The following is a 14,725-nucleotide window of genomic DNA, read 5'->3' on the forward strand; positions in this document are numbered from 1 at the left end:
GTTTCCATGGTAACAGTCCAGCACTTGTATGACTTGTTGCCTCAATGCTACAAAGGGGAAAATATGCTTCGAACACATTTCTTTATTTTGTTTTTAGACAGCGATTTCTGACTTTGTTTCTAAAATCACATAAGATCAAAACAGAAACACTGAGATGTAACAGATTTATTATTGATCATAAATGTAATGAATAAGTAACAGGGATCCTACAGTCATGGGAAACCTGGAGAAGTCACGGAAATTCACAAGATTCAAGGTGTTTATTGTCACTTTAGTTGATTACAAATGTGTGAAATTCTTCTTCTGGGAGGCTCCATTGAAGAAAAAGAAAATAAAAATAAATAAACAAGCAGTACGGCTTGCAAAGTGCTTCGGTCCTTGTCCCAGTTATGAATAACTATGTGTTTCTCCCTTCCTGCACCGATCCTGCATTCCCCATCTTGTCAGATAAAGGCCTCAACACTCTTAATGACCTGTATGACGAAAATGTACCTCCTTTGACAAATACAGCCTGTCTAGTAGCCACTGTTTTCGCTACCTTCAAATGAGACATTTTATCAAAGATCAATTCCCACATTTTCTGAACCGCCCCCCTGAAGCTGATGATGAAATGATGGTGAACTGATGATGAACTGATTAAGCCTCTTGGATGAGAGGTGAAATGTCTTCCTACACAAATAACCAAGTCCAGTTGCTTTTGACTGAAACTGCTTTGGGGATAACGACTACCTGGACAATGAGAACATTCACAGGCATAGAAGGGACATAAATATAATTTTTTTTAAAAATAGATAAACAAGAAGTGGTAGATATAAGGGACATATTTACTATAATTAAATAAAAATAAATAAAGTGGCAGATGTAAGGGAAAAATAAAATATAATAAAGTCAAATCAGTAGATATAAAAAGAAGTATATTATAATATAATACAATAACACATTAATTTAAGGTGATGCATTCCATCAGGTTTTCTTCTATTTAAACCCCAAAACAAAACTTTAACTTTGTCGTTTTACATCATTTGTTCGTACTTAATTTGCTTGGATTATTTTGACATATAGATTATCACCCCACATGTTTCGTAAACCATAATTTCCCAATATTAATTCCTCCCTTTCTGTCCTCCGTCTGTCTCTCAGGCCATCGACAGTATACACGGCGTGGGCGTGTTCTGCCTGTCTCTGGTCCCCGCCAACACTCTGCCCAAGACTCCTCTGGGTGGCATTCACCTGTCGGAGATCAAGCAGCTGTACCTGGAGGGAGGGCTGCACCCCTGCAATGTCCTCATGTGCCCCCATACCTGCGTCACCAACCTGCCCAAACCCCGGCAGAAACAACCAGGTGGGTGTGTGTCCACGGCTCAGCGCTCTAGCTCAGCGCTCTAGCTCAGCGCTCTAGCTCAGCGCTCTAGCTCAGCGCTCTAGCTCAGCGCTCTAGCTCAGCGCTCTAGCTCAGCGTTGTAGCTGAAAGCAGCAGTTAACGTGTGTGTGTGTGTGTGTGTGTGTGTGTGTGTGTGTGTGTGTGTGTGTGTGCCTGCGTGCGTGCGTGCGTGCGTGCGTGCGTGCGTGCGTGCGTGCGTGCGTGCGTGCGTGCGTGCGTGCGTGCGTGCGTGCGTGTGTGTGCGTGTGTGTGTGTGCGTGTGTGTGCGTGTGCTGCAGAGATTGGACCTGCCTCTGTGATGGTGGGGAATCTGGTGTCTGGGAAGAGGATCGCTCAGGCCAGTGGCAGAGACCTGGGACAGACTGACGACAACGACCAGGTGAGACTTACACACGAGAAAAACCCTGTCCTCTTTGCCTCTGCGAGACATTTTGGATGCCTCCTTTGTGTGAAACCTTTCTAAACCTGAAAGTTTTGCAGCTAAAAGTGAAGGTCAGGAATGTGCGGATTAGTTCCTGATTGAGAAGTTGGCATTATAAGAGTCAATACAGCCAACAGTCTTGAGTGCAATTGATTTACAATCACAAGCAGCTGACAGACTTTCTCAGCAGGCAAAAATTTAGTTTTGCATCTATATTCAATCGTTTTGCATCTTCTTGTGGTGGTTTTGCATCTATTTTTTGTCATTTTGCAAAACTAAACCACTTTAATGTCCTACACAGAAGGCAGAAATTATGAGTGATAATTGGCTTCATAAAAAACTTGTGTGCAGTTTTACATGATGTGCGGATGTGTGTAGAAATCCTCATCATTTTACCTGTTTCCTGATATTTACAGTGAATTTACAGCAGACTTTAACTGTGGGTGAATCCTGTTTGATGGGGTTTATTTTAGGGCTCTTTATACTTTTGCAGTGTTTATTGTGATGCGCTAAATTTTCAATGTCTCTGATTGTGTTTTTCAGTTCCTGTTCCTGTCGGAGGTTTTGCAGTGGAGAGCTCAGACAACACCAGACCACGTCCTCTACACGCTGCTCAGCTCCCGGGTAATGGCACACTTCCACAGTTTATCCCGTATTCTAGGAACAACTGAAAACATAAAGTACAAATGACCTGTAATCTAAGCCCGATAAGATTTTGAACTGTCAGAAAATCTTACATGTTCCAGTGAGAAGTGAACAGATAAAATACTGTAAATGACTCCTCTTCCTCCCTCCCCTCCTCCAGGGGGCAGTGTCCAGCTCCCTCACCTGCCTGCAGCTCCATAAGCGGGCAGAACGAGTGGCGGCGCTGCTGATGGAGAGAGCCGGTCTGCAGGAAGGAGACCATGTCGCTCTGGTCTACCCACCAGGTCAGAGGGGCCGCACACGGTTTTGATTCACATTTGTACGTCTATTAAGAACGTCTTTCACACCTCTCTTCCTGTGTGTGCGTCCAGGTATCGACCTGATCGCAGCCTTCTATGGCGCCCTTTACGCCGGCTGCGTTCCCATCACGGTGCGACCGCCTCACCCTCAGAACATCTCCACCACTCTGCCCACCGTCAAGATGATCGTGGAGGTCAGGCACTAAAAAAACTCCATCTTAACATAAGATTAACTTTATTGTCCCGAAGTTAATCAGAGTACAGATGCACTTACACAACAAACCCAGTGACAGGACTAATGATACAACTTTACGTTTGTTGTGTTTATCTGTGGGGGGGGGGGGGTCAAAGTTCAGAGGCTTATCTTATCTAATCTCATTTTATCTTCCAACATAAAATTCAAAAAGTAAAAATGAGGCTCGGCACAGAGATCACAGCTGTTTATCAAGTCAAATTTCCTTCTGTTCGCAATGAGATGTTTTGATATTTGATCCACTATAAAAATATAAAAAGTGTGTTTTCAGTGTATCTGATCTTTATGAGGAAAAACAAGTATTAAATGACCATATGATCACGTAGCCGTAACCTAAATATCCTTCCCCGTGTCTCCCTGCAGGTCAGCCACTCGGCCTGTGTGATGACCACTGCGGTCATCTGTAAACTGCTGCGCTCCAAGGAGGCCACGGCCACCGTGGACATCAGGAACTGGCCGCCTGTCCTTGACACGGGTACACCAGCTGTTTCTGCTCTACTGCACGTGTGAAGACGTGAACTTACATTCTCTCTCCTCTCAACCCTGACCTTAACCACAAGAACGTGCCGTAACCTTTAGATTTTAGATTACAGTAACATTTTGGAATCTGCAACCTACTTCTTCTCTGCGTGTTTCTGGCAGATTAACAAGTTTCTCCCCGAGTGAAACCGTCGACTGCACAAGATACAAACAAAACATGAAGTGGTCAAAACCTGCACTTATAACCCAAAAAGCCCGGCGTTAGTGGCACCGGCAGAACATATCACACTCCAAAACACATGAATACATTTTCTATGGAAGAAGTGTTGGTTAATAGTGTTAATGCACATATACGTCTCAATATTCCTGTATTTTTGTAAATTGCAGTTAACATTTGGTCAAAAATAGAATAGAATATAAATGACTAATAAATGTAGTTTTTTGTATTAAAAAATAATCTGGTTTGAATATATCAACATGCAGGGCTTGACACTAACTTTTTTGCTCCCCAGCCGTTGTGGCTAGTGATTTTCAAAAGTTACTAGCCACTCAGCATTCTCACTAGCCACAAATTTGTATTTGTAGTATATTAAGAAAATTATATTAATTAATTGAAAGCTTTAGTAATAACTCTATATACAGGATATCTAAGCAGGTGCGTCTAAAACATTAGACCATCATGACATTTTTCCCCCGTATATTATATGAGTTACTGAAACTTTGTGTTCTTTTACAGTTTCACATTTGGATTTTGTATTAAAATCACAAACGAAGCCCCTTTTACTTTTTCCCCGCCGTAAGAAAATACAATCTGAGCAGTTCTTTGTTTTCCTAACAGCATCATACGTTAGATACTCTCTACCTGCCTTCCACTCTTTTCTTTTTACGTCACATATCAGTAGTTGCTAATCACGTCTGGATCTACTTCTCTAGTTGTAGCTGTGTTTCTCAACTTAACAATTTTTTTGGCCATCCAACACGGAAGTGTTGTCCGTCACGAGTGGTCATGGGAGTTGTAGTGTCATTGTATCACTTTGTCAAAAGTTTATTAATTCAGACGACCTTTGAGAAGACTAAAATTAAAGTCAACCAGCCAAAGTGGCGAGTAGGATAAATTGTGTTACCCACCACAGCTGAAATTCACCTGCATTTGGTGGGCGGACGGGTTTTAATGTCAAGCCCTGTCAACATGTCTTCATATCAACAAGACATCTTCTTCAACAGGACGTTTAAAGCTCACCAGCTTCAACAGTATAGTAGTGTGGGTTCACCGTGAGGTCAGTGAATGCACCTTGACGGGTTGGTCCTCTTGATTGTAATAAATCTAAAGATTATGTATGTGTGTGCTGCAGATGACCTGCCAAAGAAGAAGCCCCCGGCTCTCTACAAGCCCACCAACCCTGACGGTCTGGCCTACCTGGACTTCAGCGTGTCAACCACCGGCATGCTCGCCGGAGTTCAGGTTAGCTCGCCGTGGATCCTCATAACCATCAGTCAGCACACAGGACAGAACACACAGGAAACACGATGAAAAGGCAGAATAAAAGCACAAGAACCACAGAGCTTTTTAAAATATAAACACTCAGTTTATGGAGCGGATATTTCTACTTCAGTGGAATATAAATGTGAGAATATTCAGGTCAAAATAAATGTTATAATTAACTGTGCCTCTTTCTACCCTGTTTCATGTTTGTTCATCTGTGTGTTTCTCTCTTCCCTCCCTCCCTCCCTCCTTCTCTCTCTCTCCAGATGTCCCATAATGCCGTTGGAGCCTTCTGTCGGTCGGTGAAGCTGCAGTGCGAGTTGTACCCGTCCAGAGAAGTGGCCATCTGTCTGGATCCTTACTGCGGCCTCGGCTTTGTCCTCTGGTGTCTCTGCAGGTCCATGTCTCTGTCTAAAACATCACAAAGTCCTCTTTATATTATTAAAGAAGCTTTGGTGTTTTACTCACAATCTAATTCTGTCAGAAAGTTGTCCTTTAATAAGAAGAGCAGATCTGCTTACTTTTAAATCCTCAGCTCATTCATTGTGAACAGATCTTATAAACAAAGCAGAATTTCTCCCTTTTAAAGCGACAATTACTCACACTTTCTCCTCACTGTTGTAATAAATGACTCTTGATATTATTATAAAATAGATAAATGGCCCTTTAATTGCCTGCAACCATTAAAAGAGAGTGTGGTGTGTGTTTTCTGCAGTGTGTATTCAGGCCACCAGTCCATCCTGATTCCTCCGGTGGAGCTGGAGTCCAACCCGGCGCTGTGGCTGCTGGCCGTCAGCCAGCTGAGGGTGCGAGACACCTTCTGCTCCTACAGCGTCATGGAGCTCTGCACCAAAGGACTTGGCCTGCAGACCGAGGCGCTCAAGGTCAGCGAGACACCGATACAGCCAACATGACCATTCAAGTGACGCTTTATTTGAGGTGTTTAGGAAACATTTAACCTTCAGTCAGTTACATCCTTTGGAACCGCTCAGGTTCTGGATCCTGCTTCTTCCTCGTTTTATGAATGATGCGTTGGACGAGTTGACTCCACACAGAAACATGTTTTTCTTTTTCTGTTTCTGTCCTCTTGAATGTCTGATAATGACACCGAGAGACCCGAGAGACTTTAACACATCTCCATCCCAAGCAAAAATAAAACATTAAATTCTGCATATTTTCATTCAATCAGCGCTCAAAAGTGTAAAGTTTACAGATTAATTCGGCAACGGCATCAGCAATTCTGTCTAAATCATGGTAAATGGACTGAATCTGCTTTAATAATAATGATCATAAAATAAAATGGGTACTAATAAAGGGTAATGAAGCTGTGCTTTCCTGGGACAAATACTCTACAGGACAGGAAGTGATGTCACTATATAGGCCACTTTTTGATAGACAGCTGACCTCAGCGCTGATGTGTGGTCAACTGGGACACAGTAGGCGGGTTTCCATTAGCCCTATGGAGTGGCCTCCATACACCCCTGTGTTCATTACAACAACAAAAAAGGCCAGAGAGGGATTAAGGAGACTCTGGAGGTGACGTAGCACTCTGAATGGGTTTAGATCACCAATGATCAGCTGATCAGTGATACTGCGGTGCACCATTCTTTCTCAAAGTGGGGACTTCTCTACAGGAGCCTGAAGTCACTGGCTTTTTCCTTGGCTCTCGGTGAAGGCGGTCGCATCTTTCTCGCTCTCCCTACCTTATCTTCCCTGCTTTGCTTTTTGTCTTGTCTCATACTTTGGGAGCCTCTCTCTGCATTGCTCTCCAACCTAAATCCAACTTGAATCATGGAACTGGTCAACTGGTCTTTTATGCAGTTGACAGAATCTTGTTGAAGAGAAGCTCAAGTTCGGGGGAAGTGTCTGCCCTGATGGAACGTTTGCAGCTGGTTACATGATGGACTCATGGGAGCAGTGGAGGGTCGTGTGCCTGGCCATTCTTTCCATGGAGGACATTGAGGATATCTACATATTCTCAACAATGATAACAGACTTTCTGCTGACTGGAGTAGGCACTGCCCTAGTGTATCAGAGAATTCGGAAGTCGGTGGCAGCCGTCAACAGCCCCGTAGAGCTGCCCGGCACAATTGATGGCTGGAGTGGAGCTGCTAGTGCTCAGACTGTGGTTCTTAACCGCTATTTGGATACCACCTTGGATAAAGCTGTGAACACTTTGACGGTGATTTTACACTGTGCCTTGGACACCATCTTGGAACGAGCTGTCAGTGCACAGACGGAGGTTATTGAACACCGAATAGGAAAAATCTTGGAGAAGTTAACTGCTTTGCAGAGGCGTATGGATCATATTGGTGACCAAGACAGACATTCAGAGTAGTCGTGTCTATTGAAATACCACTGCTCGCCCTAACCATCATAATCTAATCTGCATTTCGATATTATCTCGGAAGCTGCCTTGGCCAAGGTTTCTCAAGTTTTCTCTTTTATGTGCTGGGATTTTTTACAAATCCTGCACTGTGCTTCCCACAGGAGCGCAGTAAAAAAATTAATGTTGTAAAAGTGATTTTCTCCCGTTTCCTCCCACAGTCCAAAGACATGCAGGTGTTAGGTTAATTGATGACTCTAAAATTGCCCGTAGGTGTGAATGGTTGTCTGTCTCTGTTCGTCTCTATGTGCCCTGTGATAAACTGGCGTCCTGTCCAGGGTGGACCCCGCCTCATGCCCGATGTCAGCTGGGATCAGCTCCCCGCGACCCTGATAGGGACAAGCAGTTGAAGATTAATGAATGAATGATTGATTGAGGAGTCGTCCGTCCACTGTAGCAATAAACTCTGACTCTCCTGAAGCCCGAGGTCACAGCAGAGTTAATGTTAGTGGTTATTTCTTTAAGTCTCCATGGAGACTGAAGGCTGAACGCAGAGTGAAAAGTACAAATGTTATTTACTTCCACACACTTTCTCTTTCTCTGCTTGTGAGGAGAAAAGACACACAACTAAACTAAACTCTCAAACTGTTTTCTTCTTTCTTTAAAGAGAATGAAACACAACTTTGACCTCCCAAAGAATCGCAATATCTTCTTCTTTTTATTATTATTATTATTGTGTTAAGAGTTTAAGATGCCCAAATGTGTCTTTTCTGACGCCGCAGAGGAATCAAACCTTATTTCCTGAAAGAAAGAAGAATGTTTAAAAGTTTCTTTTGGAGGTTTCATTTACATTTACATTTTTTCATTTAAGTAAAACAAAAAAGGTTGTGATGTAGGAAGCTGAAAGCAAAGACTAAAGTTAATATAAATAATAATATATACACAAAACATTACAGCCAACCCTGTAAATAAATATGAAACACACCTCAGTCCTCCCTTCTTCTTTGTCTTTATTCTATTTTCCCGTCTCTTGTCCAGGCTCGGGGTCTGGACCTGTCCCGGGTTCGGGCCTGTGTCGTGGTGGCGGAGGAGCGGCCCAGGATGTCGCTCACACACTCCTTCTCGAAGCTCTTCAAGGACCTCGGCCTTCACCCGCGATCCGTCAGCACGGCGTTCGGCTGCAGAGTCAACCTGGCCATCTGCCTGCAGGTAAATGACCGTGACCATGGCGACCACGGACACTTGACAGAGTCTTAACGGGGTCTTGCGATGAAACGAGTTCAGAGTTCACAATATGTTTTTGTTTCTGACTGAAATGTGTCAAGAGCTGTCTGAATTAAACCGTATTTTCCCAAGAAATCGTTCTTGTATTTAAGCAACATTTTACATCTTTAAACTATTGAAAAAGTATTGTTTTGGTGGTGCTTATATTCACTTCCTGTTAATATACGATGTAAACTAGAGCCAGAAAACACTCCAAAACTAAAAAAAAAACTGGTATTCGTTGTCTTTATCTCTGCGCTGTGATTGGCTCTGCAGGGAACCTCAGGACCCGACCCTACGACCGTGTACGTGGACATGAGAGCGCTGCGTCACGACAGGTACCTCCGTTCTCCGTCCTGTCAGCTTATCCTTTATCTTTAAATGTTCCTCCACATCACTGGACGGATTTGTGACGTGTCCTTGTGTGTGTTGCAGGGTTCGGTTGGTGGAGAGAGGTTCTCCGCACAGTCTGCCGTTAATGGAGTCTGGAAAGGTGAGTTTCTTTTACGTTAAGACTGATATTTAGCACCTGGTTATGTTTCCTAATGTGTCACAAGAACAGAATTTCCAAAATAATAATGCAGGATATATTTAATGTATTTGTAATTATTATGATTTAGTGACAACCTGCACACAGTGCTGTTATAGAATACGTGTCGTAATTATTACTTTTAATGTAATTTGTTTTTTCTATAACATAATGATCATCATCATCATTTACTCCGCCTATTATTTTCTAGATTCATCTTTGGGTTGTGAAATGTCAGAAAATGGTGAAAAAAGTGATGTCTCTAAATGTCGTATTTTGTCCAAAACCCAAAGATTTTCAATTTATTAGAATATAAAAAAGAGAAAAGAAGCATTTTCTGCCATTTTTGATGAATGTATTATTACCAAGGATTATTAAAAAAGTTGTTATAAATGATAAACTCAAGAAAACGGCACTTTTCCCTCCAGACAAAGAGATTAACTTGTGATGTAAAGATAATTATTAGTCATTGCTGCCAGATGGTGAATGAAGAAGCAATCATAACGTGCAGACGCCGACTCATGTTTTTTATTTATTTATAGACGTTTCAAAATAAAACCTGTTCATTTGTTTCTTTGGCCTATAACAGACACCGTGTTGTGTTTGTGCTGTTGCCATGGTACTGCAGAAATAAAACATGAGAGTTAATTAAAGGGTCAAGCAGAGAGTTTGTCTTATTGATCCTGAACTTTCTGAGAACAACAACTTTTATATGAGCTGTTTTCCTAAATTCTTCTTTTTATCTTTTTCTCATCTTTACTTTTTTCTTTTCCTTTATTTCTAATTGTTCATAACTTTTCTGTCATGTTTTTTATCTCTTTCCTCTTATTTATCTTTTTTCTGTCACCTCATCTTTTATTTCGGTCTTATTTTTACCTTTTTTCTCCTTTTTTCATCCCTTTATTTTTATTTTTTATAGCCTTTCTGTGTTTTGTTTTTTTTTACCTTTTTTAATCTTTCTTTTCATTTTCTCTTTTTTCACAGCTTTTCTTCTTTCTTGATTCTTAGGTTTTCTTCTCCTTTATTTCTTCTTTTTCATAGCTTTTCTTTTCTTTCTGCCGATCTTCCTTTTCTCTATACCCTCTTTTTCACTCTTTCTTCCCTTTTCTTTCTTTCTTTTTTAATTGTAATAGCCTTCCTGTACCTGTACTTTGTTTACTTTTTAACTTTAAACAGCATCTATTAATTCCCCAAACCGGCTTCTTTTGAGTTCTTTGATTTTTCTAAACAACACTAAAAAGTGAATGATTGACGTCCAAGAGATGGAGGTAACTCGTGTTTAACAGATTCGATTCACTGAAATAACCTGGAAAGACAGAACGTGTCCGTAGCTTCATGAAGCAGCGTGACGGATCTTTTCTTGGCCCCCGATGAGACGTTCGTGTCTCTTCTTCCTCCACACAAAGAGAGGGCGTCATCGTTGTCTCAGGGCTGGCTGCCTTTCTTGACTCATGCATGTGGGAGGAGGAGCCAGAGTTTAATGTTTTACTCTTCATTGTGTCTGTAGACGTTTAAAGGTGTCTCATTTAAAGACCAATCCACGGCCAGAAGGCTGAATGTAAAGCGTTTAGCAGCCGGGTCTATTTTTGGGAGTTTTTTTGTTCACACCAGAATCAAAGACGTGACTCAGCCGAGTTAAGCCGTAACCATGGCAACTGATTTGATTTGATTTATCTCTTCAGATCCTCCCCGGAGTTCGAATCATCATCGCCAACCCAGAGACCAAAGGACCGCTTGGAGACTCCCACCTCGGCGAGGTCTCTGTCTTTTCTGTCTTCTTAAGTTGTCTCTTTCTTTATGTTTGTGTTTTCCTTATGTCACTTTTATACACATAACATCCTTTATTTGACCTCAGCATAAAGGATACAAACACATCTTTAACATTTTCTTTTGTCTTTTCTGTCTTCTTATGTTGTCTCTTTCTTTATGTTTGTGTTTTCCTTATGTCACTTTTATACACATAACATCCTTTATTTGACCTCAGCATAAAGGATACAAACACATCTTTAACATTTTCTTTTGTCTTTTCTGTCACATTTGAATTTCTATAATAATACGTTTCTCCTTATCCTTCCTGTCTTCTTTTTGATTTCATCTGTCTTTTCTTTTGTTTTACTTTCATCCCTCTCTTTTCTCGTTCTTTTCTATTCCTTTCTTCTCTCTCTCTGTCTTTCATATTTTTTTCTTTTAATTTGCTTTTTTTCAGTTTTCCTTTTCGTTTTCTCGTCCATTTATTTTTGGTTTAATAGCTTTGCTGTCATTACATTCCTTTCTCTTTTTTGTTTCTTTCTTCCTTTCCTTTTCTTCATTTCCTTTTTGTCTTTCTTTGTCTTTTTGTTTTTTGCTCTTTGTCTCTTCTCTTTCTCTCCTGAAAGCTAATATAGCTTCTGTATTTGATAGATTTAAATATTAGGTTTTCAGCATCATTAATGTTTAATCCATTCAAAAACACTCTCATGACTCTCTTCTGTTGGTCCTGCAGATTTGGGTGCACAGCGCTCACAACGGCAGCGGATACTACAGCGGTTACGGCGAGGAGGTTCTTCAATCCGATCACTTCAACTCCAGACTCAGTTTCGGGGACACTCAGACGGTCTGGGCCAGGACGGGCTACCTAGGCTTCCTTCGCCGCACCGAGCTCACCGACGCCAACGGAGGTACGTTTTTCCTCGAAGTTTCCTCAGCTCGTTCCCTCTCTGCCTTCGACACCAACACCTCTCTCTCTCTCTCTCTCTGTGTTTGAACAGAGAGGCACGATGCGCTGTTCGTGGTGGGAGCTCTGGAGGAGGCCATGGAGCTGAGGGGGATGAGGTACCATCCCATCGACATCGAGACCTCCGTTATCCGCGCCCACAAGAGCATCATGGAGTGGTATGTGACAATGCAGGAATCCTCACAGATATCCTGGCTTCTAAACTCTTAAAGTTTGTCTCTTTAGCAGCCAAAGAGACAAATATTTGTGTGTTTTTATGGATTTAATGCGTCTTTTTAAACGTGTCCTCCTCAGCGCGGTCTTCCCCTGGACCAACCTGCTGGTGGTGGTGGTGGAGCTGGAGGGCTCCGAGCAGGAGGCCCTGGACCTGGTTCCCATGGTGACCAAGGCGGTGCTGGAGGAGCACTACCTGATCGTGGGCGTGGTGGTGGTGACGGACATTGGCGTCATCCCCATCAACTCCCGCGGCGAGAAACAGAGGATGCACCTCCGCGACGGCTTCTTACAAGACCAGCTGGACCCCATCTACGTGGCCTACAACATGTAGCCTGAGTGTGTGTGTGTGTATGTGTGTGAGTGTGTGTGTGTTCAGGAGTGAGCGAGCATGCGTTTGTATGCCGTGCATATCGCCGTTGTTGTTCATTTATTTCCCAGAATCAAGATGTACTGTATTTTTCAACCTGCATATGGTGTGGTGTTAACTCGTCCGTTTTCTTTAAGTCGTGTTGTGCCGGTTGATTGATTGATTGATTGATTGATTGATTGATTGATTGCTCAGTGGTGGTGTGATCATTTTTATACACCCCGTCCAATCTCGTGACCATCACCAGGAGCTTGTCACTGTAGAAAGCCTTAGGGGAACACTGTGTTTGGGGCGGCAGCTCCAGTTGTTTTCAGAGGTTTTTAGGAGGTAAAAAGTAGAGCGAGAAAAATACTAGAGACTGTATCTGTCATCATGTTTAACTGGTCCAATCAAAACAAAAACAAAAAAAACAGAAGAGCTGTGGTTTATTTCAATTAGAACAGGGGCAGCCAGATAATTGTAAAAAATATATATATTGTATATAGACATAATAATCTATATGGAGAGGTAAAAACACATGAGGTGTAGTAGCCCCTATATGCAGCTCTCTCCACCTGCACCGTGTGTGTGTGTGTGTGTGTGTGTGTGTGTGTGTGTGTGTGTGTGTGTGTGTGTGTATGTGAGGGGGGGGGCATTTACATAGTTATAATGTGATTCACACAACAGATTTTATCCTTAGACGAACAAATAAGAACCATTTTTATGAGATTTGAAACACTAAAACCAAAAAAAAGTATCTTAGGAAAAAACCTACTTTCCTTGAAGCTCTGCAGACAAAAACAGCCCCTTTTTCAAGTTAAGTTGCAAACAAGCAAACACATTGCAAATGCGAGTTAATCTGAAACCGCTCAGTTCATTTACGTTCATCGGCCGTAGACGGAAAATACTTCTGAACGCAATTAGCTAAACATGCAACCAATCAAACGCAGTCAGGCGACAGCGTGCAGAGAGGAGCTGTGATGGTGCTGCATTAAACATGTCTGTAAACAAGTGTGGCCATTTAATAAAAATAAATATATCTCTTATATTTGTTGCATTAATAAGTGATATTTAAATATTGCTGTTACAGTCGGAAGCAGGCGACTGACATTATGAACAAATTCATTAACACACAAAGAACCAGATGAAGCTTGAATGAAAAACAAAAAGGCAATTTGCTCATGTTTTGTTAGCAAAGAATATTAATTGCTTAAAATATAAAGTGACTAAAAATGACAATTATGTTAAGGGGTGTTGTGTGTTGAGGCCTTTTCCAACATCAGCTGCAGCCATCTTTGTTTACCAAAAAAAATGCCTCAGCAGCACTCCTCTTTACAAAGCTAGGGTTGTTCTTGCCGTCGTGTCAAGGCGCGGCCGTTACGGACAAGTTTGGTCTGGGTTGTTTGAAGCTAAAGCTCCAGTCCTGACCTGATAAGGGGAAGAAATACACACAGTCGGACTGTTTTCAACGCTCAGAGAGCAGCCAGCTCATTGGTGGATTAGGGGTTTGTGCGTCTCTCAGACGAGTCCCCGTCAGGGTCGGTCTCTGCTCTCGTTAGCGGCGAGCTCCATCTTGTTGCTTCAGTTCGGTTACGAAAGTCTTCATGGGCTGGAACAGTGTGAAGCTGTGGTGTGGTCTGAGCAGCGTCTTCAAAAGCTAGCGTCTACTCGTTGCCGCTCCCGGCCCCTCCCTCTTCCAGCTGCGCCCAGAGCCTTCTGGCGTCTTAATCACACGCCCACAACCTTGCCTCACATGAAAACCAGCCAGCAAAGGAAAAGTAAACAAAGACGTCACAAGGTTTTCATCGTCTGAAAACCCGCCTCGTGTGAGATGAACAGTTTTGTGTGAACGGAAGCAGGACCAGAAGTTTCTGCAAGAGGAAAAAAAGAACTAATTTAAGCACAATAAAAGTGCAATATCTATTCATAAAGTGCAGCAAAACTTCAACTTGCACAATAATCGTAATTTTTCATTGTACCAGTCGACCGATCGATAACTTTCAGTGAAGCCTCCCGTGAAGCAGAAGTGCACTGTGTGAATAAAAAAAGAGGGAATATTATTATTTTAAAATGACTATGGGAACCAGGTGGAGTAATCCACACCCAGCTGTGAATTATGGGACAGATCAGACTGAATAGATATTAACGTTCGTTCTTTTTCTTTCGCGTTTTTAATCCGAAGAAAAAATAAACTTTATGCATATCAGAAGTTGCTTTGGCGCTTTGTTTCAGTTTGTTGGTAGCAGCATAGCGGTTTCAGTGTGTGTGTGTGTGGCCGTGCGTGTGTGAGTGTCTGTGTGTGTGCGTGGAGGATGTTTGATAAGAAGGAAACCCGGAGGACTCGAGGGACTGCATGGTGTGTGTGTGTGT

At 42.3% G+C, this 14,725-nt stretch overlaps 1 protein-coding gene across 1 annotated transcript in view; it reads left to right on the forward strand.

Annotated features, from left to right (window-relative positions):
• Positions 1-14,677, forward strand: part of LOC310963201 (disco-interacting protein 2 homolog C-like) — a 53,961-nt gene extending 39,284 nt beyond the window's left edge. Inside the window, exons 23-38 of the mRNA XM_083935890.1 lie at positions 1,141-1,342; positions 1,660-1,760; positions 2,346-2,426; positions 2,608-2,731; positions 2,819-2,940; positions 3,363-3,474; positions 4,832-4,941; positions 5,229-5,359; positions 5,678-5,846; positions 8,327-8,497; positions 8,828-8,889; positions 8,987-9,044; positions 10,763-10,837; positions 11,563-11,737; positions 11,828-11,951; positions 12,088-14,677. Of these exons, the coding sequence (XP_083792016.1) occupies positions 1,141-1,342; positions 1,660-1,760; positions 2,346-2,426; positions 2,608-2,731; positions 2,819-2,940; positions 3,363-3,474; positions 4,832-4,941; positions 5,229-5,359; positions 5,678-5,846; positions 8,327-8,497; positions 8,828-8,889; positions 8,987-9,044; positions 10,763-10,837; positions 11,563-11,737; positions 11,828-11,951; positions 12,088-12,340 (2,070 nt within the window). The 3' untranslated portion in view covers positions 12,341-14,677. The remainder of the gene's footprint in view (positions 1-1,140; positions 1,343-1,659; positions 1,761-2,345; positions 2,427-2,607; positions 2,732-2,818; positions 2,941-3,362; positions 3,475-4,831; positions 4,942-5,228; positions 5,360-5,677; positions 5,847-8,326; positions 8,498-8,827; positions 8,890-8,986; positions 9,045-10,762; positions 10,838-11,562; positions 11,738-11,827; positions 11,952-12,087) is intronic.
• Positions 14,678-14,725: the final 48 nt, after the last annotated feature.

The sequence above is a fragment of the Echiichthys vipera genome (genome assembly GCF_963691815.1).
Source record: "Echiichthys vipera genome assembly, chromosome: 21".
NCBI classification, from domain to species: Eukaryota; Metazoa; Chordata; class Actinopteri; order Perciformes; family Trachinidae; genus Echiichthys; species Echiichthys vipera.